At 47.3% G+C, this 26,269-nt stretch overlaps 3 protein-coding genes across 4 annotated transcripts; 2 read left to right on the forward strand and 1 right to left on the reverse strand.

The window, feature by feature from the left end:
* The first annotated feature begins 538 nt into the window (after positions 1-538).
* Positions 539-2,357, forward strand: si:ch211-260e23.9 (uncharacterized protein LOC555795 homolog). The gene is made up of 4 exons (XM_063469115.1): positions 539-645; positions 1,225-1,368; positions 1,444-1,588; positions 1,707-2,357. The coding sequence occupies exons 2-4, from the start codon at positions 1,245-1,247 to the stop codon at positions 1,933-1,935; spliced, it is 498 nt and encodes a 165-aa protein (XP_063325185.1). The 5' UTR covers positions 539-645; positions 1,225-1,244; the 3' UTR covers positions 1,936-2,357.
* Positions 2,347-6,986, reverse strand: zgc:162297 (uncharacterized protein LOC555865 homolog). The gene is made up of 6 exons (XM_063469107.1): positions 6,914-6,986; positions 5,796-5,878; positions 5,527-5,707; positions 5,289-5,439; positions 4,707-4,834; positions 2,347-2,583 (listed from the first exon to the last, which is right to left on the reverse strand). Exons 1-6 carry the CDS (start codon positions 6,984-6,986, stop codon positions 2,393-2,395), a joined length of 807 nt encoding a protein of 268 aa, XP_063325177.1. The 3' UTR covers positions 2,347-2,392.
* A 2,409-nt stretch (positions 6,987-9,395) lies between these two features.
* On the forward strand, positions 9,396-22,031 carry ccne1 (cyclin E1). Of its 2 annotated transcripts, XM_063481273.1 has the most exons (12): positions 9,400-9,950; positions 10,419-10,469; positions 10,640-10,727; positions 11,237-11,299; positions 11,416-11,582; positions 11,738-11,873; positions 12,113-12,259; positions 12,349-12,444; positions 13,308-13,442; positions 14,625-14,736; positions 14,822-14,979; positions 18,255-22,031. In XM_063481273.1, exons 2-12 carry the CDS (start codon positions 10,456-10,458, stop codon positions 18,423-18,425), a joined length of 1,287 nt encoding a protein of 428 aa, XP_063337343.1. In that variant the 5' UTR covers positions 9,400-9,950; positions 10,419-10,455; the 3' UTR covers positions 18,426-22,031. The 2 variants fall into 2 exon arrangements, with proteins under 2 accessions (XP_063337334.1, XP_063337343.1); XM_063481264.1 differs by having other exon boundaries at positions 9,396-10,469.
* Positions 22,032-26,269: the final 4,238 nt, after the last annotated feature.

Raw genomic sequence — 26,269 nt, forward strand, 5'->3', positions numbered from 1 at the left:
GAATTTTGTGTTTTTGTTGTTTCCTTTATCTTTTCTGAGTTCTCTCTTTGTTACGAGAAAATATTGTTTGGTTTCTTTAAGTACCCCATGCACAGTGCAAACGAATTTTATTTGATTAATTTATTGATATTATTGGCTAAATTTCATATGCATAAGTCGAAATTTTCTAACGCAAAACCATCCTTTCAGTGCTTTTTAAATGAAACCAAACAATATGTTAAAACCATACAACACTCCCAAAATCTAAAAGCTGTCAAAACCATAAACTTATGTTCCCTGTTCAATATCATGTGATTCTTTATTAGACTGTGTCTATTTTGTTTTTTTATACGAAACTCCCTGACATTGTGTTTGCTATTTTGTATATGTATATCTGTATTTTGTGCTTTGTCAATAAAGCGTATTCAAAAAAAACAAAAAAAAACCCCAAAAACGGCTCAGTGCGAGGATCGGGGCAGGGGGCGGGGCTATGTTTGTTTACGTGTGATGCAGTGAGATACGCTCCGCCTGATTGGGTGGATTTTTGGTGACGTTTGAGGCGGCGGGGGAGGAGCCTGTGTGTGAGATAAACAACCTGTGGATGAAAACAAGCACAGAGAGAACCGGAAGCTTCAGAGCAGCGAAAACATCGACTTATCGGAGCAGGTGGGTCTGAATCTTTATTTACACTCACGCGTGACCTTTGACCTGCACGCGGTTAGTGTTAGAGTCTCTGTTCCGCCGTACCTGAGCACGGGCAGGGGTGTTTGTTCCAGCAGGAGGTACACGGAGTCCTGCCGAGGTCTGCTTCACACACATACACACAGAGGCGTGAGTCTGTTGTGTCTGTGAGTGAGTGCGTGCACTTCTATGCAGTTGTGTTTCACGCACAGATGTTTCTGTAAACATGATGAAACTGAGGGTCACGTGATGAAGAGCTGCTGTTACTGTGCTCTGAATTAAATCAGCATGAAGCGGATAGCTGCAGTCAACATGTGAGCAGGACAAACACACAGTAGAAATAACGGTTCTCAGTTTAATAGAAAGTTTTATTACTTTAAGATCTTACAAACTGCTGTTGAGCAGTAATGTGGAAACAGGAGGAGGTGAAAGGTCACGACCCGACTTCCTGTCTTTGTGGAACATCATCTGGGTTCAGGCTGCTCGGGTTTCTGAGGCCTCGGCGTCATGAGGGAAGCTTTTTACCTGTGATGACCTCACCTGTGTGCTGCTCTTTATCCACAGGTGCTATCAGAAACGTCGGGATGATTGGAAAGATTCTTGCTCAGCTTATCGGGAATGCCAGCGAGGACCTGGAGTCAGCAGGAGAAGAACACGAGAAGCTGCTGGAGTTCGAGGACGAGGGCTGGGTCATCGTTAACCTGCCAGGTGAGAAAGTCAACCTGCTTCAGGTGTTTACATCGTGGCGCCGATGCTTCTGAAACATCTCTTATCCTCATGCAGAGGACGGGCTTCTGTCGGGTCCAGACGCGGACCTCCTCGAGAACCTGCTGATCGAACACCCGAGCATGTCCGTCTACCAGATGAGACGCGGGGTGGGTGGAGCCGAGGAGGAGGAGCCGGGCTCTGATGAAGAGGAAACCTCAAGGTTATGATGCTGACGATGCTTTCATTCAGATAATCTGAAACCAGTTTTACAAACACAGAAGAAGACAGCAGGGCAGGAGGGCGGGGTTTATAATGTGGCTTCCTGTGTGTCTCTCCAGGCCTGTGGCGGTAAGGCGGCATGTATCCTGGCGTCTCGCCACCTGGGGGCTTCCTCTGCCGTACAACGTCCAGCTGCCGGCGGCGCAGCGTGCCAGGAGTCGCGCTGAAGGCAGGAAGCTGAGCCGCGGCGCCCTTCACAGGCAGAACCTCGCCAAGACACGCTTCTGCCCTGCAGAGCGGCGCTACGGACACTTCAAGCAGCCCTGCCAGCGTCTCTACAACTACTGACTCCAATATCGGCGCCGCTCAGGCTTCACCTCACCGTTACATCACGTGACATTCACCACTTCCTGTGCAGTAAACCCATCAAACAGCTGAAAGAACCACACGTGTTTTTCATTCTTCTGTAAACTTTATTATCAGCAGGGCGAGCGCGGCGCGGCAGAACAGTCACTGCTCAGATTAATGTTGATGATGTCAGAGCTTTGTGCTCTGTCGCCGCGTTTAAATCTGTCATTTTGGCGGCTTCGCTCTTCTTCTTCTGCGTGTTAAAGTGTGTGATGAGTTGACCTCTTGACCTTTGCAGCGTTCCTGCTGCTTTTCTACTTTTTATTTGACACAAATGTGAGATTTTAATGTGTTTTTATTTGTGTGTATTTATAAAATGTTTAAAAAAAAAAAGCTAAATAAAGTTTTTGAGATTTTCTAAAGCTGCGGTCTGCGTGTCTTTATCGTGGCGGCTCATTCACTGGCGGAGCTTCCGGATTTTTCCCATGAACCTCTTCACCTGCTGCGGGTCCACCTCGTTGGCCCAGTGCCCGCCCAGCTTAAAGTGGGAGCCCACTATCATCGCGTTTGCATCCAGGTAGCGTTCAACATTGTCATAGGTCACTCCTGAGCCAATCAGCACGGGGATTCCCACAGACTGGGAAACGTCTGGAAAAACAGAGAAAAAAACACTTTAATGAATTTCTATTTAAGAACACGTCAGCTGACGGAGAGTCGAAAGCTTCTTTTCCCACCGTCCAGCAGCACACGAACGCATCTCAACCCTCCAGACTTAAAAACCCTGAAGTCCACCTGAGGCTGTGAGGCACGAGGTTTAGAATTTGAATTAAATCATTTATATTTAATTTAAAACTCTGAATATTACAAAGGAATCTAGTAGATCGCTGCAGGCTGGACTCATAGCACAGAGAGGCGTCGCGATGAGGGCTGCTGTGGTCTGGGATTCCTGTTTGAATTATTGGTGCTACTTCCTGCCTCTCAGTCGATATGTGACCCACCCTGATTAGTCTCACCTGGTCACACCTGTTCCCACTCTGATGGTCCTTCTGTTCCCTGACACAGTCCGAGTGTTTTCCTGGCTCTGTGTTGGGACTCTGTTCTGGATTTTGGATCTGGTCTTTGCGCCCTGTCTCTGATACGCTTGCCTCGTTTACTGACAGCTGTTTGGACCTTGGGTTGAAGCATTGCTAACTAAAACGCAGCCATTGCTAGCACGTGTGGTTTGTTTATCTCGACTGGAGCAGCCTCTGCTATATAAACATCATCACTGAGCGCTAACTCCTTGGAGCTCAAAGGTATCTGACTGCATGCTGTGCAGGACCTTTGGGTCGGTGCAGGACAGTGTGTGTGCAAACAGGCTCACTGCATGCATATTTTCTGGCTTCATAATGACTTTGCTCACCTGAGGTGTGCCCTCTCTGACCTGCCAGAGTCTCCTGTCTGTGCCGGCAGTCCTGTGCACAGAGGGGTGTGGTAGATATAAGACTGACACATTAGCGTGACCTGGTGAATGTGTCTGAACATGACCAGCACCTGTGTGTGTGTGTGTGTGTGTGCGTGCGCAGCAGTGGCATGTACGGCACTCAGACTGTTTACAGGGTTGAGTGTCCGGCTGCTATAAATATCCTGGACCCCGGCGCTGCTGCGAGGACGCGGTGCAGAGTTCAGACTCAGTAACCTGAGCTGATGCAAACCTTACTGAATGATTACTGCAGGATTTATGGTCCTGTGCATGAAGCTGCAGAGCAGCACCTGAACACTGCGTGTAGCTTGAATGCTGATTGGTTAAATGTTTTAAACAGGAAATTGAACTACAGATGAGTTCACCATGAGGAAGCACAAAAACATGGCACTCATCAGTAACACCTGAGGGCAGGTATAGCTCTGGGTTTATCTCAGTGAATGTAGGTGGAGCCGTGACTTTCATTTCTAAGCTTTCAATAGGAAATGGGCTGGTTCTTTTCTACTCTGATCACTTAAAGACACAGAGGGAAAAACGAGTGGATTTATCTCCCACAAACAGCTCAGGTGGGCTTGACCCCCTGCTGTGAGTGTGACATTTAAAATTCAGACTCTTTGGGCGCCGGTTTAGCTCAGTGGTTCGAGTCCGACCCGCGGCCCTCTCTCCCTCGGGTTTCCTGTCAGTCTTCACTGTAACTATTTAATAAAGCCAGAGAAAGATTCAGCTTTGAGCTGCTGAACAAACGCTTCTCTGATAAGCAGTGAGGAGAAAATGTATCCAGTCCTGCTGCTGATAGAGGTGAGGGGGACCTCTTCTGGACAAACGGGGTAAAAGCAGGAGGACCTGTGGTGAGGGGGCGGGACTTTCCTCTTCTGTATGGAGACAATCTAGAGCCTCAAATATCGGCTTAAAAAAATGTCTGATATGTTGTGAAGTACTGTTCTGAGAATAAAGTGAAGTGTGCATCCACCCACGCAGCACAGCTGATGAAGTCACACCTGAACCCTGCAGAGCCAATCAGCTGTTTCTGTGCTGCATGCAGGTGAATCCTTTCTGGAGCTCTAACAGGAGTCACCTGACCTGAGATTTTAACTTTAGATTTTAATTTTAAAATAAAAATCCCTGTAATGTCTCCTTCTTTTTATATTCTGCAGCGTTAATCTCAGCAGTGACGAGAAGCTGCTAGGACTCTGATTATAGATGATAAAGTAATAAAAATGCAGCGAGTCACAGTCTGTCTTTATCACAGAGTGACGAGAGTCAGGCTAACATTTGGACAGAGTGTGTGTGTGTGCGGCAGGGGCGGGACCTCGGAGCTCCTCGGGGTCGGCCTGCAGTCCTGTGGCTGCTCCTGTGATGATGACGCCGTCTGAGAGGAAGAACTCAGCAGCACGCGCCGTCTCTGCGACGCTCACGTCTGATGTCAGGGCATGAGAGCTGGAAACACACACACACACACAGGCATGTGTGGATGTTACACACTGGAGATGATAAGTGGTTTCCACTGTAATAAAAATCAAACCTTGCGTGAGGTGTGTGAAAGTTTCATGATTTGCTGCTCAGTGGGGTGGATGCTCCTCCCACAGCAGCAGGTGAGCTGCCCTTCAGTGTGCCTGCAGTAGACAGCAGAAGGACACCACAGGGGACCATCAACGGCCTCTAAGAGCTCGCCAAGGTGCTGACACACATTTTAACACCTCTCTTGCCCAGGCTGGCCCCATTAATGTCCCAGTGCCTAAAAGCTCAGCTGTGACAGGCATGAATGACTATTGGCCAGGGCCGCTCATCCTGATTATCTGCAGCTGTACTCAGACACAGGAAGTGTTTTCACGTCTTCTTGCATCACTGAGTACTTCATTCTTTACTATAACTGCACAGCAGGTGACCTCACCTGTGCTTCTTCTTGATGTCGGTGAAGATCTGCACGTGCTCAGCTCCGATCTGTTTGCGGTACCGCAGTAAGTCCCCAGCGCCGGCGTTCAGGAGGCCTTCGTCTGCCACGTGAGCAAAGACGAAGCCCTCAGCCCTGATGAAGTCCAGGCCTGGAAGCACACAGCGCCGTCACCGTGCTGATCACACGTCCTTCATCTTTCCAAACACATCAACATGAACTGAACGAACAACTGAACCTGAAGCCAGAGCCACAGCCAGAGCCTGCTGATTGGCTGCAGTCAGGATCTGCGCTCCTATCGGCAGGGACGGACAGGCGGCCCTAACGCTGCAGCAGACGGCGGTCATGCAGGCGCTCACCTCGGGGCCCACGCTCAGAGAGTACGGCACATCGTGCATGTTCTCAACGATCAGTCCATCCTGAAAGACGGGATTGGAGGTTCGATTAGCGCCTCGCCTGTGCAGACTGCAGAGCTGTGAGGAATGCAAACAACGTGCACAAACGTACAACCCCTGCGTCTCTGTAGATCGCTGCCTCCCGGCACGCCGCCTCGCTGATTTCAGACATTTTCAAAGAGCCCAGTGGGCTACCTAAGGAAGAGGAGGAGCCTGTTATATAAGGTCTCAAAGAGTACCCTCAAAACTTAAGGATGTGGGCACCGATGTGCACATCATACATGTACAAGAATACGAGCGCAAACTGTGATGTTTTTCTCTGCAGCTCCTCCTACTCAAAGTCACGAGTACACCTGGTAACACATCAGGACACAACCATGATCACCACATATTTACAGCGTGTCATTATTTATTTAACACTAAACCAAAATGCAGAAGCAGTGTGTGAGAACCTATCAGGTGCTGCTAATCATTGCAGGTTATTGATTAACTGATCATCAGCAGTGTGAGCGCCTCTATAAAGCAGAGGTTTGGTCTGTTTGCAGCTCGACCGTGTTCAGGTGTGTTAACACAATCCCAAAATATTCCTACGAGTGGACGTCCCAGCAAGTTTACCCCAAGGTCAGAGCGTGCAGAAAGTGTGTGTTAGTGTGTGAAAGGTCAAAGGTCATGACAGCAGAAAACGTGTGAACAGGCCTTGTTTGGACAGGAGAACGGGGCCGAGGTTCAGGGTTCAGCGGCGTCACAGTTAGGGTGGGTCATCTTTTTACATTCGTCTTGACCTCGTGTACATTGATGTACTTATTGTGTATTTTGTTGCCGTGTATCTTCACATGAAGTTAAGGTTGAATGTACTGCTGTGTGTCTCAGCCTGCAAAAGGGATGTTTGATCTCGACTCACATTATCCTGGTTAAATAAAGTTTAACTGCCCCGTCACAGGGCGACCACACACCGGTGTGTGAGGCTGAAATGTTACACGTCTGACTTAATCAAGTTCATGTCTGAGCGCAGCATGCGCAGGAAAATGTGGCTCACATATCAGCTAAATCTGAGCCAATCAGAATGTGTGATGTTGTCTTAACCTGATGACGTGCAGGCCCACGCGAAGCTGGACGCCAGGTCACCCTGAAATCACATTTTGCAAACCTCTGTGCTCTTACTGACCTCCCCCTGCCACGACCAAACACTTCACCTGAACCCGGAGGACGCCGACAGGTGGACTCTGTTACCTGGCAACGCTTTCACGTGAATCATTCCGATAACGACGGATTTTAGACGCCCAAACAGCTCCAAAAACTTCATCCTTCCCTTTCCGTGCAGACGCCACAGAATGAAACCTGTTTGTGTCGTTCTCAGGAGGGGGTCATGTGACTGACCAAAGGTTGACTTTGTTCTGTTCACCAAACAAAAAGAGTATTTCAGCTTCACCGAAGATAGGAACACACAATCATCTCTGGAACAAGTTTGTTTCTGAATAAAAGAAGTTTCCTGGCTGTAAATCAGAGCCATCAGACCGACCTCAGCACAAAGACGTGTTTCATCTATTTAACTTTTAGGCTCTCTGAGGAAGCTGAAGTTTAACCATTAATGTTTGTCTGCACTCACCTGGGTCTGGGTTTCCTCTCAGATTCACCTTCCTCCACTTTCACCCACTTATTAAAACTTCTATTCTTCATATAGCAGCAAGAGAAGAGATTCGGCATGAGCCCCCGCATCCTCAGGACCTTCTATCGCTGTGCCATTGAGAGCATCCTCACTGGATGCATCACCACCTGGTACGGCAACAGCACCGCTCACAACCGCAAAGCTCTCCAGAGAGTAGTGCGGTGTGCTGAACGGATAATTGGAGGTGAGCTTCCCTCCCTCCAAGACATCTACAGGAAGCGGTGCCTGAGGAAAGCGGGGAGGATCATCAAGGACTCCAGTCACCCCAGCCATAAACTGTTCAGACTACTACCATCAGGAAGGAGGTTCTGCAGCATCCGGTCCCGTACCAGCAGACTGAGAGACAGCTTTTTCCATCAGGCCATCAGACTGCTGAACACTTCATAGACACCTCACCCTCACTACTGGAACTTCAACATTATGCACTCCATACTGTATATAAATACCACTGTTTTGCACATACCAACCTCTGTATATTTTATATATCTTATTTTATTGTTTACTTTATTTCATTTGTAAAACATGTATATACATACTATATACACACTCAAACACACACACGTAGAAAAACATATTTAGTATACACATTCAGTAATGTATATACCTTTACATATTGTACATATATTTATTACTTTTTAGATTAGCCAGTTTTATATTTTGCTTGTTTTACGTTATTGTATTTTGCACAACTCTGTTGCTTGTGAAGCTCGCACACAAGAATTTCACTCACATGTACTGTACCAGTGTACCTGCACATGTGATGTGACAATAAAAGTGATTTGATTTGATTGATTTGAAACCTCGAAGCTCCGTGCTGCCTGCAGGAAACTCAAAGCAGTCGTTCTGCACCTGGCAGCTCCATCACCCTCCCTCCTCTGCACATGCTCAAACCATCTCATCCTCTCTGACTCTCAGCTGCTCCTCTGATGGACTCCTCCTTCTCACTCCCAGTGAACGTCTGAACATCTTCAGCTCAGCCTCTGCCATCTCCAAACAGCAGAGCTCACTGCTGTCTTTGAACCTTCCCTTTGTCTCGTGCTGCTACCCTTCCGTCACGAATCACCCCTGACATTCATCTCCACCCGCTCCGCCCTGCCTTCTTCACCTCTCTAGTGCACCGTTCATTGCTTTGGGTCCACACCAAGCCTCCTTGTCCTCCTTCCTTTGTCCAGAGGACACTCCCTGCAGTTTCCCTCAGCTTTACTTTCCCACTCTGTGCAGCATCCTTCCTTCCTTCACTTGCTCTTCTTGATGTCCAAAGTCACCCTGCAGTCAACCATCCGATACTGCCCAGCTACATCCTCCCTGACACCACCTCACAGTCTCATATCTCGCTCAGATCACACCTTCTGTACCTCCTCTACCCCTCTGACCTCCACCCTGTGGGGCGTACACACTGACACCCTTCGACCTCACGCTTCATACTGGTGATCTTGTCTGTTACTCCTCACCTCCACAGCACTGCTCAGGCTCCTCCTTCAGGATTACTCCTGCTCCATTTCTCCTCCTGAAGGAGGAGCCTTCTGTAAATCACGAGGAAGCCTCTGTGCTTCCCACAGCTCACAGGGATCATCGTGGAAGTCTCCACTGTCCTGACCTGTGCTGCTGTGTTTGTAAATGCAGATGATGAGTTCTGTTACGGGTCATGTCTCAGCAGCAGGAGGAAGGATGGTACCGATGTGACGTTATTACATTTCCTGTATAAGCTGGTTATTAGAACCACGGCCTAATGAATTATCATATTCAGCCTGCAGCAACAACCGTGTGAGGACGCTGTCATGTGATCACGTGACCAGCAGCCAGATTTGCTGACATGGTTGGTTCGCCTCCTTCCGCCACTTTATCAGATTTAATGGTGAAGTTGGGAGCCCGGAGGCGGCTGAGCGGGTCACTCCGTTGCGGTCGGAGGCGGGGCGAGTACGGCAGCCCGCAGTGGACATGTGGGAGGAGATACGCTTCATTTTCCCGCTGAATCACAGCCTGGTCCCAGTGACAGACACTGAAGGTAACGTGCACGGAACCCGCTCGCTCACTTGCTACGTCATTCTGCCCGCTTTGCGTCGTTTTCCGCGTCTTTCTGCGCCGCTTCTGTCTTTGTTTACATCTGACACACAGCCACGCGGTGCCCGGGCGCTTCCGGTCTGCGAAGATCCGCCCCTCGCAGCTGTCAGCGCGGCACTCACGCCCCCATTTTTACCGGCAAAACTAAAAACTCGCCATTTCCTTCACGCTCGCGACCATCCGCGTAGAGTTCAGCCAGCATACCTGCCGCGTGCCCTGCACACGTGAGCGGCTGAGGTGACGCAGCTCAATGCGGCTGTAAAGCGGCGCAGAGGGTGGAGATTTAGCGCCAACTGGAATCTACGCCTCCTGACGTGGAGCTCATCTGCGCTCTGCGAGGCGCCAGCTCGGAGCAGTTAGCCCGGCCTAAGCTCAGAATCCCGGGCACCGCGAGCAGGAGAGCACCGGAGGACAGAGAGCACACACCTGGAGAACACACTTGGAGAACCTGAGGGGAACCCGAGGGGAACCCACTGCGGGGTTAAACCTTCTTTTGGAGCTCTCGGCGGAGCAGGGTGAACTTCAAGGGAGGAACTTGAGGTGAGTTTCTGGAGCTGGCTAAAAGTTTGCGTGAGTGGAATTGGGGCTTGATTGCCTGCAGCGTAATGTGACCCGGACTCCCACGTTAAACCCCCACGGTCTCCGGTGCAGACGTGGACAGCCCCCGGGGGTTCGGCTCTTTGTTGGCCGCTCCGTGTCCGCATCAGGCGGCCATGATGTGCAGCCGGACTCGGTAAAATATCGCTGTTTTCGGTTAACCGAGCCTCGTGGCCGCCTCAGACCAACCCTGCTCGGTGTGGCGTGGATGTCGGGGCAGTTTCCCGGGTCTCCGAGGTCCGGTGGGGGGGCTTTGGGGGCACTTGAAAGCGGCCTGCTGCCCCGCTCTCCGCGCCAGGCTGAGCCGGGCTTTGTCGGGAGGAAGGCGGCTCGGAGTGGGGGTTGGGGCCGCTGTACGTCGCACTTTTACGGCTGTTTAAGTCTAAATTTCAAGTCGTTTGTCGTCCCCAGGTTTGCTCCCACGGACGCTTCCACGGCCCCGACTATAATGAGAGGAACACGGTGAGTTTGGCCCACGCAGGAAGAGCCGCCAGGAGCTTTAGCCTCACGGGCTAACTAGCCTGTTGTTTCTGCACCGTGTGAGCGTTTACCCGTGCTAACCCGGGTTTGTTCGGCTGATTGTGGACATGGCAGCGCTCGCTAACAGCTGCTGTTTGCTTTGCTTGTTTCAGGGAAGACACAGAAGCGAAGAGTGCTCCTGCCGAGGCCCCCAAACACACCACAGTCCGACCGAGGAAGAGGAAGGCAGATGTTGCTATTGTGAGTGTCCTGAAAAGCTGGCTGAGGCTCCAGCAGGGCCACACACACACACACACACACACACACACACACACACACACACACACACACACACACACACACACACACACACACACACACACACTGCTGGGGTGGGTCATTAATGTGTTTTGTCACAAAGAGGGTCACGCAGGGTTCCAACAATGTTAGACATCATATTAGAGAGCAACAGTGAGGAGGAAGAGAGCTGACACAGAAGCAGTGGGCAGTCATCTGAGGGGAGATGGTGAACAGCACACGGAGGCACAGAGCGCGTCTTTAAGCTCAGGTTTTTGTAACTGCAGCCCGTGGCGCCGCCGACAGGTGGATGGTCAGCGGTCACCTGATCCAGCCCTAACTTGTTAGCTTTGTCAGGAAGAAGGTTTGAAGGCTGATCACCTGACACCACTGGAGGGGCGCCTCCAAATAACAAAAGCATGAAAACGATAACTCCAGGGTTCCTTAAATCATCTTTTCTGTTTGTTTCTCAGGTTTTACCGGATCTGGATGAGGAGGTAGCAGAGATGACGAAGAAGAAGCAGCGCGAGTGTGAGGTGGGTCTAATTACCTGCAGCGACTCCACGCCCACAGTCACATTTAGATCTTGGAGGCGTGTGTTCCTCCTCCTCCACCCTTCTTCGAGTCTAACCGAGCTCTTCCTGTCTCCCAGCCGGGCTGGAGTCCTGCAGCTGATCGCGTGAGTCCGCAGAGGTGGATCTCCACGCCTGATCAGGAGGAGTGCCCGCTCGTCCCCCTGGTCAACGCCAGCTTTCCTCATTATAGCTTCCACACCACATGTGTGACACCCGTGCACCACGCGCCACTGCCCGCGCTCTGGTGAGTGGCGCTGATGGCTGCTCAGCCCTCAGCGTTAGATCGTAGATTTGGAGGGTCGGGGGTGAGGGTGTATCGGAGCAGCACTCGAGTTTTCCTTTAATCTGTCACCTGTACCTGTCCCGTGCCAGTGATCTGTTTGACTCTGTGTCTGTCAGCTGGGCCAGTAAGGACGCCGTGTGGAACAACATGCTGGAGAAGGACAAGTCCTACACCAGAGACGTCCACATGATGGACAAACATCCACACCTGCAGCCCAAGATGAGGGCCATCCTCCTGGACTGGCTCATGGAGGTCAGTACTGAGTCTGTGAACCTGCAGCACGACCTGATCTCAGGTGTGTCTATACGTGAGATTTTAGCTTTACGCTAACCTTTAGCTTCAGGCTGCAGGTTTTACTGTGGACGATCCACGGCAGACACAGCTCGGCACATCCCGGAAACCATGAAATCATTCATCTATGGATAAACAGTAAAGATGCAGTCACCTCAATGTACTCAAGGTGTGTGTGTGTGTGTGTGTGTGTGTCTCAGGTGAGCGAGGTCTATAAGCTGCACAGGGAGACGTACCACCTCGCTCAGGACTACTTTGATCGCTTCATGGCCACCCAGAGGAACGTCCTCAAATCCACGCTGCAGCTCATCGGCATCACCTGCCTGTTCATTGCCGCCAAAGTCGAGGTAGGGAGGGCGGAGCTCTTCAGTACTGTGCGGGTGCTTTGTTGCGGCGCGTCTGCTGCGTTTCTTATCTTTAAATGTTTCTCTCCCAGGAGATGTATCCTCCCAAAGTCCACCAGTTTGCCTACGTGACAGACGAGGCCTGCACAGAAGACGAGATTCTCAGCATGGAGATCATCATCATGAAGGTAAAACGCACGACCTGCCTCGGCCTTAACCGACCTCTGAGCACACCTGTGTCCTCACCTGTGAGACACGGCCTCTGTGACGTCATCAGGTTTCCTTTGGTTTCTCAGCTGAAGACTCAGTGATAATTTCACTCTTTGGTCAATTTAATTCAGCTTTATTTATGCAGCGTCAAAGGTGCTTTATACTGTCAGAGAAACCCCAACAACCAGACGGTCCTCCATGAGCCAGCACTTGGTGACAGCGGGAAGGAAAAACAGGAAGAAACCTCCAGCAGAACCAGGCTTAGGAAGGGGCGGAGCCATCTGAGCGGTTTAATGATGCTCATTGTGTTTAAAAAATCAATTTTAGTTTGAATAAAGTGATTCATTAAATCCTGAATCAATTTTTAAATATAAATGTATTTTGCCAGAAACAACAGAATCTCAGGTTAAAGCTCACAAAACTATTTCAACAACCAGCAAACAGCTAAAGCCGTAAACACAGAGCGTGGATCGTTCACCCGTCACGTACACGCCGTCGGGGCTGAAAGCCGACATCTCGCAGACTCTGAAGCTGCAGTTTCGTCACTCTGACCAAAAACAACTGAAAGTACGCTTCACCTGTGATAAACATCGTCATTGATTCCCTCTGACTTTACTTCCATCACGATAAAACCTCTCTCTCGCTCTCGCTCTCGCTCTCTCTCTCTCTCTCTCGCTCTCGCTCTCTCTCTCTCTCTCTGAGACCAGTTTACCATAGAGTCATTTCGTGATGTCAACAGGAAGTGATGTCATTCTGTCATCGCAGCCCTTAAACCTGCATCAGATGCGAGTGTGGGAGTGTTGGGTGTCTCTAACGTGGACTCGTCTTCTCTCTAACGCAGGAGCTGCAGTGGAGCCTGAGCCCGCAGACTCCCGTGTCCTGGCTCAGTGTTTACATGCAGGTGGCTTACCTGAAGGACACGGACGAGCTCCTCCTCCCCAGATACCCGCAGGCCACCTTCACGCACATCGCAGAGGTACCATAAATGAATTGTGGCGATGAGTAGGGCTGGGCGATATATCGAGTTTTTAAAAAAATATCGATATATTTTTATACGAGATATAAGATGCGACAATATCCTTTATATCGATATAGTCTATGTTACGTTATAATTATAGTTGTGGAGCTGTTTGCCTCTCTTTCGTCCACTTTTGTCTTTACGCAACGTTACTCGACCTCGCCTCTCCTTAACTGAACACAACTCCCCCTCCTCCCCCATCGCTTCACCTGCAGGCAGCGACAAGATGGACACGGCAAATCTCCGTTAACGAGTTACTGCGCATCGCCCCGTGCGTGGGGCTGGACCGCGTCAACGTGTTAACGACCTAACCACGCTAACGACATGCAGCCCAGAGGGGCTGCACAGCCTAAAATCCTTTCATTTTCTCAAAAATCGACAGTGCACCTTATGTATGAATTCTGGTTGTGCTTACTGACCGCAAACCGATTTTATGTGGTACACGGCGCTCAGCAATCTGTCAAAAAATGTTTTAGTACGACTTTGGTAAGCTACGGAGCTGCACCGCTTGATGGATTGTCGGAGCTTTACGGCTACCGAGGAGCCTCGCGTAGTGATACGTACTGTGCTTCAACGTAATATTACCGTATTGTGTGTGTATAAGGACCATAAATGGCACCTGTTCAGAGACACGGTTACGAAGCAGATTTCAAACTCAAGGCTGTCAGTCACGCAGTAGAAGTTGGGAACAGAGCAGCTGTGAAAGAGCAGTCTGTTATTATGCTCAGCGTCTGTTAGTTTACATTTTGACTGCACAATTGTGAGCTCTTTTTTATGCACAAAAACAACTTTGTTTTCTTTTATTTATGGAGCATCATTATTTAATAAATGCTCATAATTTATTTTTGAGTAGTTTTTTTCATGTACATCTATGCTGTATGTTAATAAAAGTGCCTGTGTGACACCTGGGACACAGCTTTGACTAAGAACTCTTTTTGTTCTTACTTTATAGCTTTAAAAAAAATATCAAGATATATATCGTATATCGCCATCCAGCTAAAAAATATCGAGATATGAATTTTGGGTCATATCGCCCAGCCCTAGCGATGAGCGTCTCTCGCTGAGGTGGGACTGGTTCCCGCGCTGCTGTCTGACCGTCTGTCTCCCGCCGAGTGTCTCTGACGGTGCGTCTGCTTTCAGTTGTTGGACCTGTGCATGCTGGACGTGCGCTGCCTCGAGTTTTCTAACGGCGTTCTCGCCGCTTCAGCGCTCTTTCACTTCTCGTCCCTGGAGCTGGTGGAGAACGTGTCAGGTAAAAATCATTTTCCACACTTCCTGTTTGTCCCTGCTGGTGTGACTCCACCCCGACTCATCTCCTCCTCCTCTTGTCTGTGCAGCTCTGAAGAGGGTGGAGGTGGAGGAATGCGTGAGGTGGATGGTGCCGTTTGCGATGGCGCTGCGAGAGGTCGGCAGCTCGCAGATGAAAACGTTCCCGGGAATCTCCGCGGATGACATGCACAACATCCAGACACACGCCCCCTACGTGACCTGGCTGGTAGGTCCAACAGCTCTGTGTGTGTGTTTGTTTGTTTCCCCTCACAGTCACCGGTTTGTAACTTTATTGATAAGTTTAACGCTCCGGGGTACAGTCTGCTGTTTTTGACTGTTTCACCTTTAAAACGGTTTCTCGCCTTGTTTGGTTTCGTTCTTTCAGCACAACCTCACGTGTCTCAGTTTACTGTTAGTTTTTCATTTTGAGACTGCATTAACACAACTGATCTGGAATCAGACAAACATAAAATCAGAGTAGAAGTTTTAGTTTTTACTGTAACAAACTTGTTTAAAGAATAATTTTCATAACTTCAAATGCAAATATTAATTGTAAGTTTTAAAAACTATGCACAAGTTTGGCAAACAAGAAAGTTTTTTGCAGCTATTTACCTAAAAATGCAGCCAAGCATTTTTTTATAACCATTTCAAACTATTTACAGAACAATCAGCTGTTCTGCATCAAATAAGAGTCACACAAATTATTTGTGCCGAAGGGCTTTGGAGTTGACGTCACGCCGCAGTGCATTGTGGGATCGCGGCGCCATGTCAGAAGGTCACAAATCAAAACAAACACACTGTGTTGGAAGCAGGACTGCCAGAACCAAGCTTAAAATCAACGCAAAAGACAAAGGGCTGTATCGCGACCGACTGCGCCCAGACGCCAAGAAACGGTACATGGAAAAATAGCGTGCATCGGTAATGTGGACCCGTATGAAAAAAGGCAGTGGAGCGGAAACCCAGACGGCCTGCCGCCGTTGTCCTATCCCGATATCGTCGCGTACCTTGTCTGTGGAGTCAGCGCATACACGGCGAATCATTTTCGGAATTATAAATTCCTGGAGGCGCACATCTAATTCACAAACGGTTGGGTACAAGATTTGGCTGTTTTTAAGCCTCCACGTTGTGAGTACGTTGACCATATGACCAAGATACAGCCAGAGGTTGCCAGCTGTGCGTTGCCATGTAAATAGTTTGCATTTCATGTGTATGTACTTGCTAAGTACATGTGAACAGATCTTGAATAAAAAAAATAAACATACTTTTCTTTTCTGTTTCATATTTCATATGCTGGTTTGCCTGCAATAATGCCAAATAATACGCTACTCCGTCAACATGACGTGGTTCTGCAGCGTCACACATTAGGATGCTTTATCTAATTATCTATGACCTCAGCGCATTCAAAATAACACGAAAAGCCTATTAAGAGAGATATGAATTTATTTAGAACTCACCGGAAAGAAAATGCTGCGAGCAAACCAACAAAAAATTGGGGATGGCAGAGAACTCGATATCCGCTCGTCTGACCGCTGCAATCCAAGCCTGACGTCTTCGTTTAGTAATATCGGATACATGAGGTCCCTCCCGTTGCCTCCAGGAGGGGAAACGATGAAAAGAGAGCCAATTTCCAGCTTCTTGCCTTCCCTATCGTGTGCTCTAACGTTGCAACACAGCACGTATGAACCATAGCTGACGCTTCCGTGTGCTTTCTTTGGCCTACTGTCATGGCGGGAGGGGGCGTGGCCCCGCTCCCGTGACATCACGCTCCAAAGCTCGTCCCAGCCTGACACCAGCAGCAGGTGTGTCAGGACAGCGTTTACACTGTGATCTACCTTTGGTGGCTCTTTGGCAGCAGCTGTGACATTCAGCAGTCGCCTCATTGTTCTGACGGGGGGGGGGGCACACGCTGGGCTCTCCAACTCATGGACACACAGTATCCCACATTCTTGATTTTTAGTTCACAAACACTTCTTATAACGATGAACTCCTCCTGAAACTTTGGAGCTTTTAGCTCTTTATACAGTAAAGTTACAGGAGGATAAAAAATAATAATCAGTCTGACGTGAGAACAATAAATATATACACTGAATGCTAACGTAACAACACTCATTTTTCACAAAACTAAAACATCACTACTTCACGTCTAGCTGTCTGTAATGGAGGCGGAGTAAACTGGATCCCCACTCTGTGCCCGGGGGGAGGGGGTTTTGTCGGCGGTGCCTACTTCGGCACAACACCTGGTTTGGCAGCACGTAGCTCGGCTCCAGATGCTTTCACTGTGAACTCCAGACCGCCGACAGGTCCCGCACACAGCAGCCGCTCTATCACGTGACACGACGTGCTGCTCCGACGTGCTGAGGTCACTACCTGCGTTACGCCATGTTTGTGATTTTAAAAGGAGTCACCCATGAAGGTCAGGATCAGACCGATGCTGTGTATCGGATCGCTCCATCCCTGTCCACGACACTACACACTAACTACACAACGCAACACACAGACTGCAGACACGCTCGACGTCACACATCTCAAAACTCTCTCGCTCTCTCTCCCCCCCCCCTTACTAAACAACCAAATGCCAGGATGCTATATCATTGTTTGATTGGTCGACATGGTACATTTTTTCCACCAATAGGAAAGGGGAGTGTGCTTGCTAGCGCTGTCCTTAGGGTGTGTTTCCTGTGTTTTCTTTCTTCCTGCTGTAAACACCACAGTTTCATTCAGGAAAAACATCACGTGTATTTTTATCATCTCTGGTTTTACGCGGCCTGTCGAGTTTAAGAACTTGTCTATAGATCTATGCATCTCCATGTCGTCTTACATTGGTCATGTGATTAGGACACGCCCGCGTGTGCGTTCACCCCCAAAGCGTTAATATCAGAGCAGAAGCGGAAATTCAGACAGAATAATTTTGTAAAAATGATGAACGAGAGGACGGCAGAAAAACGTGAAACGCGCTGCCACCTCTGGTTAAACGAGCTCGAAGACCTGGAAGTTGAAACGGCTCAAAGCAGAAGAACTCATTAAACTCACGGCAGGTCAAACTGATGCAGCAGCGCCCTCCAAGCAAAACGAGTGAAACTCCTCTGTTCACACTTCCTGTTTCCAGCCCCGTCGCCGCGGTGATGACCGATCGGCGCTTTAATGGTTGAAAAAAGATGACATTAAAGTTTTTGTGTGAACATTTAAAGACAGGATCCAGAAAACTGCTCAGCTCGGCTGATTCTGGATTGTTTCCGTTTCCTCCTGAGAACCGAGGAAAACTTTCAGTCTAAGTTTTTTCCAACATGTGTTGCAGCGAGGACCGCCCCCGTCATGTCGGTCAGGTTAAAGGCTGAGGGGTCATCATGACGCGCAGGTGGTAGAGGGCGGAGTTATGTAGACTCCTGGGCGTGTCCCACAGGTCGATGGAGACAGGATGTAGTGAATGTGAAAAAGGTCCAAACGTGTGATTTTTTTTTTTTTTTTTTTTTTTTTCACACGCGTGTTCCTGCTGTGTTACAGGAAAAGGCGTACTCCTACCAGGAGGTGGAGCTGCAGTGTCACGGCGGCTGCCCCATCCCCTCGGGCGTCCTGACTCCGCCCCTGAGCAGCGAGAAGACAGAAGAGCCGGATCGAGGCGAGGCCACCGTGGTTAAGATCAGAGCCAGCATGGAGTCTCCGCCCCCTCAGTAGCAGAGCGCTGCTGACGCCGGCGGGACGGGAAAGCTCGGGGTGTTGGATTTGAGTTTCAGCTGAGATTAAATTTTTAATTCCAGGGAGGGAAACAGTATTTTGTGCTTTCCGGGAGCTTCTCAGAGCCTCTGTGGGCGCAGCGAGGAGACGCGTCACCGCCACGGGAACGTGTTTAAGCTCCGGTCTGAGCACGAGCAGAGGAGACTTTGTTTTCATGCTTTTTATTAGTGGTGCTGCTGAACGCTCTCATCAAGTCCAACCACGCCTTTATTTTCTATGCAGAGGCCAAACTGAGGAGACCTTTAGAGTGCGCGTGCATGCGCGTGTGCGTGTGCGTGTGCGTGCTTAAATCTATTAGTGGCCTCATTTGCCCCCAAACTATTTCTAGGGTCGTGTTTGGCTCTACGTGCTGCTATAAAGTGGGCTGAGCATGATGGGAAGTGTGTGTGTATGTGTGTGTGTGTGTGTTCCTTTTTAATGCGCACAGTGTGGCCATGTTCTGCTTGGGGACCAGTAGCTTGGCTACCTCGATGGACAGGTGAACCAGCCGGGCTTCAGAAGCTAAATGTTGATTGTCTTGAACTTTGACCTTTTTATCCCAAAATGATTTTTTGTTTTTTAATGAAATGCTGCTACATGTTTTCCAATAAAGGTTTTTAAGCTCTTTGACGTGATGAGTGTGAGATGGACGAGCTCAGGCTGCGCTCCACTAGGTGGCACTGTGACGCCGTCAGACGCTTTAAGCTGATAGGAAGGAAACGGGAACTCAAAGAGCATCTCTGGCACTCAAACATGAGTTCACTGCATTCAAACAGGAGATGAGGTGTTAGGATAACACAACGGTAGTGATGCTGACAAAAAGAGCTTGAACTGAAGATGTTCTGATATTGACTGGCAGTGAGACAGGATCAGAAATGAGGGGGGAGGGTGGGGGATGAAGAGGAAGCGCTCAGAGGAGATTCATGGATGTAGTGAAGGAGGACATGCAGAGGGTTGGAGGATGCTGGGATAGGAGGAGGTGGGTGTTACACAGCAGAAGACTCAGAGGTTAAAACATCTCTGTATCTCACTTCTGCAGCTTTTCCTCTGATCTGAAATGTTTTTGCATGTAGGAAACACGCGGACCATGAAGCTCACTCTGAACCTTTTACATCCTTCAGGAGTCACAGTGGTCCACACTAAACCTTTCAGTGGAGTTATGTTGAAAAACTAGTTCATGCATTTATTACTTCCAGACTGGACTACTGTAATTCATTATTATCAGGAAGTCCTAAAAACTCCCTGAAAAGCCTTCAGTTAATCCAAAATGCTGCAGCAAGAGTCCTGACAGGGACTAGAAAGAGAGAGCAGATTTCTCCTGTATCGGCTTCCCTTCATTGGCTTCCTGTTAAATCCAGAATTCAAAATCCTGCTCCTCACATACAAGGTCTTAAATAACCAGGCCCCATCTTATCTTAATGACCTTGTAGTACCATATCACCCTATTAGAGCACTTCGCTCTCACACTGCAGGCTTACTTGTTGTTCCTAGAGTATTTAAAAGTAGAATGGGAGGCAGAGCCTTCAGTTTTCAGGCCCCTCTTCTGTGGAACCAGCTTCCAGTTTGGATTCAGGAAACAGACACTATCTCTGACCTCTGTTTCTCTCACATTGCTGACAGTTTGATGTGAGTTGTGCTGATTTTGGATTTAATTGAAGCTCAGACCCTCCAGAACACAAACACATGACTCTGATCTTCATGGGTGACTCCCAGAATACACCTGCAGGCACAGGTAAAGTCACCTGAACCTGACTCAGCTGGGTGGAGAAACTTGTGTTCTGTTCTTTGAACTCTGGATTGGAAACACGCATGAACCAGCAGATTAAAGCAGAGAGCGTGCTGGTCCGCTCCCAGAGGTTCTCCTGCAGAGACTGATGAACACAGTCTGCGAGCCTCGATGAGGACGGTAGCTCAGCTTTATCAGACTGAGCGTTCGCTTTGTCAGGCTCTGAGCTCACGAGCTCCTCAGATGGAGAGCAATGTGGACGGCTCTAAGATGATGGATGTGCTCGACGAGGACTGACGAGTTCTTCTAAAAGCAATCAGAAACTTTAACAAGTCTAAATTTCTGCCATTCCAGGTCCCCCCCGACCCGGACCGCTCCTGAAACTGCTGCTTTGTTAAAGTTTATTTTATTTTAAAAGGTTTTTGATTTTTTTCTGTCAGTGCTCAGAGTGCAGGAGGCTAACAGCTACAGCCAAACACCTTAAATCTGAGCCGCCAGTTTGGACTGTTAATCTATAACGCTTCACTGCGGTGTGATGTCACCGATCAGCTGCTGCTGCACCAACACCACCTCCGACTTCCAGGAGTGTCTGTGAATTTTCCCACTCAGGAATTTATTTAATCCTGACCCCACAGGAAGGCACGCTCACTCCTTCAGGATTGTCTTTTAGTGAAGAGTGGGTTTGTTTCAGCCTCTCGAGGATAAAAAGGCCTGACCGCTGGTTAGTCTCATTATGTGACGAAGGAGCTGTGGATCTGCTCGTCTGGTTTCATGCCTTCACCCAGGTGACCTCAGATCGATTTGTAGTTTAAACCTGCTTAATAAAAACTGCTCTGATAGACAGGTGCATGAAAATAGCTCCGTGCTCTGTCGCTGTTTTAATCAAACTTTTTATCAGGTTCCCTTTGGAGTCCCAGAGTGCGTGAGCCGATGTTTTTGTATTTATAGGTTTGTGAAACCAGTTTGGGTGGACTGGAGTTTTGCTGTTTCTTCACGGTTTCTAAAGTTTCACGTGGAGATCTGCTGGAGAAAAAAAGAAGCAGCTCCAGCTGTGGATCGGGGGGGGATCAGGATCCACGTCGGGCTTCTGGTGAAGCAGCGTGGTGGATGCCTCCGGGCTCCTGGTGGGGGTGTAGGGGTGGTGTTTCCTGCCTGTGTGAAGTGATGTTTGCTCGAGCTGAGCGGCGTCAGAACCAGGCCAGACCTCCCTCAGGGCCGTGCCACCGCCCCATGTAAACAACTTGCTCCAGTGTATGTTAGCAGACACTTTGATGTTAGCAGCTCTCTCACTTTCTCTTCTCTTACTCTTAAATATTTCATTCATCGTATTCATGTCGCCTGGAACGGCTGCAGTCTCTCTCAGGCACCGCTTTGGGTAAAGCAGACTTTTAGCTCAGAGACTCAGTGAGTCCACTAAAGTTTGTCGGGTCTGCAGAAGCTTTGAGGGCCCGAGGAGGCGCTGGACAGGCTCAGCGGCTCCTGATGGTTTAGCTGGGATTGTACCTCCCTCTGGTGGACACTCACGATAACTACAGTTTACCTCAGTTTACCTGTGCAGGACTTAAATCCACTGATGTTGTTATTGTTACTGAAGCAGGGTTTCCTTGTTGAGCTCAGTGTTCATCACCTGTGTGTATATTAAAGGTGACCTGTTCTGCTCATTACACATCTATATTTCATTTTTGACTCAAATCCCTCCTTATCTGGTCCCGCCTCAGTGCAGCCCTTTAACTCATCCTCTCTTTGAAATGAGCCGTTTTAATGCCAGTTCTCTCCTCATTGGCTGCCCCTCAGTTACAGAAGTTCTCTTTAAGACACAGACTCCAGCATGATCTTAAATGGGCGGGACCACTAAGAGCTGTCGCCCAATAACCTTGCGATAAAATCACCTCCTTCTTTTAGTGTGAAGAAGCTTAAATATGTTAAAATGTTCACGTTTAATAAACCGTGCGTTTATAAAACCGATGAGCAGTCTCAGATATCTCAAGAAAAATAAGTCTCAGTTTCTCCGTGTGAATGCTGAGTAAATCGGCTCCTTGGACTTAACTGCCTTACTTGTGTATAAGCGCAGAGCGTGTGATGCCTTTCAGTCCGACAGTTAAACTGACTCAGACCTGTGGTTCATGTGATACAGACAATAATGATGCAGAATAGAGTGAAAAGTGCCACATCCCTCCTGCTTTGAATGCTTACACATTAAAGCCATCCACTGGGCCTGGTTGGACCCTTTGGTGACCCTGTTCTGGGCCCCAGGCTTTATTTTTAACATCTCTGGATTTCGACAGCTTCACAGACAGAAACTTGCACCACAGACTGTACATAAAAGACGGACGTAGCTACCATGACTTAACCCAGTGTTTTCGTTACAGACACCAAACCGTTTTCATAAGGACGTTTATTTCTGCTGTAAAATGATAAGAAAATAATTTGTTCTTAAACTAATGTGAAGTGAAAACATTTTAAAATTGGGGGAAAAAACAACACAAAACAGAATTTTATGTATTCTTATTAACATACACACATTTTTGTTATTTCCATACACACGTTCAAAAAACAAAAAAAATGCTGCGTGTTTTATGTTTGTGTAGTTAAAGTTAGGTCTTGTATGTTGTTCGTTATCTCTTAAAACTTAATTAATTTAATTCTAACAAATGACAAACTATAAGCCATTTTATTTCCATAAACAAATTTTGAAACTATTTTTGCTGCAAACTGAAATGTAAAATAAAACATGTTTTTTATTATTTGTTAAAAAATTCATAGAAAAACTCAAAATATATTTTATTTCCATAAACTTATGTTCCTTTTTTCTTTAAAAAAAAAAAAACTGAAAACATTTAAATAAAAAAGAACAAGTTTTATTTGATTAATTTTTATGTTTTCAAAAAAAATGGCAATACAAAAAAAAATCATCAAAATCAAAATAGAAGATTACTGCTCCATCATCCGACCCGCAACCGACGACGCCACGAAACGACGCAGATTCGATCCTCTCGGCTCTGTTTCTGCAAATGTTATTAGAATATATCCGACCCTTTATTGGCCAAGGAAACATATTTAATGACGTCAATGGACATCAAAATTGGCCTCACCATGACTCACCGTGAGATTATCCGGTCTTTAAGTCTGATGTCATTAGCCTTTTCGGGTCCAAATTCCGCTTCAGGCATACTTGCCAACTTTGAGACCTCAGAATTAGGGAGACATTCAAAAGGGCTTTTGGGGGAGTGGTATACATATACATATATATACAAAAACTTGAATTTTACAGTGTTTATAAAATAAGTTAAATGTCACCGTTATTATTGTCGGGCCGGAAACAGCGGGGGTGCCCAAATTCAGGACCCAGCCTTCGTGGTCTAAGTGTGGCGGGTCCTCCGAAAGCCGGGTAGGCCGGAAGTGAGCGACTGTGACAGTCTAGCCTTCAGAATTACGTCACGAGCTCGCTCGGTGGAGTGAAAACCAGCCGTAAATTCTCGACCATCTCACACTTCCGTTTAATCAGTTTTCTGTTTGGCGTTTATTCAGCTGTGTGAAAACCCCGAGGAACCCTCCCGAGGGATTAATAAAGTTAAATTTAATCTAATCTAATCTAATAACTTTAATGTCAGCCAAACTGATTTACTCAGGAACAAATAAAACACTGAAAAAAGCCAAACAATAACATTTTTAAGTTATCTAAGTGACTTATATCATGTTTAACCTGAGTAATGAAAGACCGCGGGGGTTTGAAAACGATGTGCCGGGGGTTTGCTGTTCTCCCCGGCACAGTTATTTTAAGTTTACACAGCTGAAAATATGTTAAAAGTTTATTTTGCGACCCAGAAAGTAATAAGAGTAATATTAAAACTAAGTAGCTGCTGCCATTGTTGGAAACTGGAATTGGCTGGGCCGCGCTATGAATTTTTGGAAAATCAGGAGAAATTCGGGAGAATGGTGGCTCTGAGAAATTTCAGGATGGGCACTGAAATTCGGGATTCTCCCAGAAAAATCGGTAGGGTTAGCATGTATGGCTTCAGGTCCCAAAGTCAAACGAACACTGCAGCATCACTGAGAGTTACAAACTGTTCTTTCATCTGTAATAAAATGATCAGCGTTGCTGCTTTACCAGGTGTAACAATGAAGTTTAACATCCAGGCATCCATGAAAACAGGATTTATTACATTTAACAGAGTTAGAAGTTAGCAGGAAGTTAGCTCGCTAGCTTCCACCTAAACATGATATAGCATGTTCTGACTGAGAGATTTGTGAAAAATTCAAACGTACAGCTCTGCTATCACTTCCAACATAAATGAAGACAGAAAACTAAACAGCAGTGACGTTTGTAGGGTTACTGAAGTTGGGCTAGCTGGTATATAATGATGTGCTACGTGACCGCTAGCGACACAGCTATGTTAGCATAACATAAACACAGTGAAGCTGGAAGATGAACGCTAACCTTTTTCCACTCGATAAAAGTTAACGTGAGGGTTCCTGATGGTTAGAGACAAATGCAATCGCATGGCAGGATGCTGTAAACGGACCAAACTTCAGTCAGGAGAACAACTGAGATAATCCATCCACAATACCAGGTTAGTCATTAATATACTGCTGCATGGGCTGGGCTGTAGTTACATCGTATGGTTTTAAACACTGAGCTTTAAAATGAACAGTGGTAATAAAAACTGAGAGAGGCCGACAGTGATCACTGACTGTTTTTAAGGGCTTGTTGAGATTAAATAAACCAAGATACAAAACATGAAAACATGTTAAAAACACAACAGCCTTAATAAATTCAGAGTAGTTTGGACCTGGAAGCAGGATTCATCAGGTCATCACTTAAAGAGCAGATAGAAGCTTCTCTCAGTCAATCCCAGCCACAGCCTGTGCACCATAAAGCTCATCAGCTCTTCTAAACGTGAGACAGAATTTAAACAAATTAGTGAAATTTGTGGCATAAAAACGTGGGCACTATGTCTGAACATCAGAGGTGGAAAGTAACGAACTCGAATTTTCAGGCATCTGTACTTGAATATTTATTTTTCTGATAACTTTGGACTTTTGCTCCATACATTTTTAAACAAATATCTGAACTTTCTGCTCGTTACATTTCCTAAACTCGTTACTCTAGGTTCATTTATAGCGTTTCTACTCTGGGGATAAAGTGGCCAGGGGACTGCAGTGTCTGTAAGGTGTGTTTGTGTTGTGTAAGTTGTCTACTTTAGCATCGAGCTGGGCTACAGAAGAGGAGCAAGAATAAAGTAATGTCTTTTTTAAGTGTCGTAATTTGAAATACAGCGTTTCTAAGAGATCAACAAACATCAGCAAACACACAAACTGTTTGTGTGCAGTTTGTCTCACAGTGTGTTGCAGCTAAAGGTCCAGCTGCTTATTTCACAGGGAGAGAAAAGAAAGAGAGCTAACTTCACTCAGAGATGGCGAAAGAAAGACCGGAGAGGAAGAACATAGCTTAGAGTTAAAGGGAAGGATGCTCAGTGACGCTCGATAAACTGCAGATTTAGAGCTTACATGTCATAATTTTCATCACATATTGGTATATGATGTGTTTTGATAAATCATGTGTTTTTATTTAGCTATACAAACCTGCGTTATTCAAATGTTGCATGAAAACACTGTGTAATTTTAGCCAGGGTAATCAGATTACTGTGCGTTAATGTGGTGAATGTGGTGTGGTGTTTAGATTCATTCACTGAATTCCAACTTGACACTAATTGTATACTGTGGAGTATAAAGACACGCCCACAAAGAGCAGCAGGTCAGCTGACCTCCACTTGGAGCCACCTGCTGAATCCCACTGTGACCCCTGACCCACGTTACTGTTCAGGTGTGGAGGGCAGGTCACCCTCTGCAGAGCAGCCAACAGGTATTTATTTAAATTCACTGCTTGTCTCCTACATAAGAGATTCAAACTAAGTACATTCATTAGGATTTGAAAATTATTTGTATTCTCATGTACTGATATTATTTTATTATATTAATTTAGCACAAGGTTCAGTTACCTTTGTACAAACGCAGTGAGTAGGATCGTCCTTCAGCTTTTTACTTTCTTACTTTGTTGCTTTGAGTACATTTCAGAGCC

Source organism: Pelmatolapia mariae, linkage group LG1, assembly GCF_036321145.2.
Source record: "Pelmatolapia mariae isolate MD_Pm_ZW linkage group LG1, Pm_UMD_F_2, whole genome shotgun sequence".
Taxonomy (NCBI): Eukaryota; Metazoa; Chordata; class Actinopteri; order Cichliformes; family Cichlidae; genus Pelmatolapia; species Pelmatolapia mariae.

What these genes read in the sequence shown, in the direction of transcription:
- ccne1 (XM_063481264.1), top strand. Translation starts at nt 10,216, where the DNA reads ATGTCGGGGCAGTTTCCCGGGTCTCCGAGGTCCGGTGGGGGGGCTTTG. An exon ending in ACTATAATGAGAGGAACACG is followed by an intron (nt 10,470 to 10,639) that starts GTGAGTTTGGCC and finishes TGCTTGTTTCAG; the next exon opens with GGAAGACACAGAAGCGAAGA. An exon ending in AGAAGCAGCGCGAGTGTGAG is followed by an intron (nt 11,300 to 11,415) that starts GTGGGTCTAATT and finishes CCTGTCTCCCAG; the next exon opens with CCGGGCTGGAGTCCTGCAGC.
- si:ch211-260e23.9 (XM_063469115.1), top strand. Translation starts at nt 1,245, where the DNA reads ATGATTGGAAAGATTCTTGCTCAGCTTATCGGGAATGCCAGCGAGGAC. An exon ending in GGTCATCGTTAACCTGCCAG is followed by an intron (nt 1,369 to 1,443) that starts GTGAGAAAGTCA and finishes ATCCTCATGCAG; the next exon opens with AGGACGGGCTTCTGTCGGGT. An exon ending in GATGAAGAGGAAACCTCAAG is followed by an intron (nt 1,589 to 1,706) that starts GTTATGATGCTG and finishes GTGTCTCTCCAG; the next exon opens with GCCTGTGGCGGTAAGGCGGC.
- zgc:162297 (XM_063469107.1), bottom strand. Translation starts at nt 6,986, where the DNA reads ATGAAGTTTTTGGAGCTGTTTGGGCGTCTAAAATCCGTCGTTATCGGA. An exon ending in TCTACAGAGACGCAGGGGTT is followed by an intron (nt 5,708 to 5,795) that starts GTACGTTTGTGC and finishes CCCGTCTTTCAG; the next exon opens with GATGGACTGATCGTTGAGAA. An exon ending in GACATCAAGAAGAAGCACAG is followed by an intron (nt 4,835 to 5,288) that starts GTGAGGTCACCT and finishes GTGTGTTTCCAG; the next exon opens with CTCTCATGCCCTGACATCAG.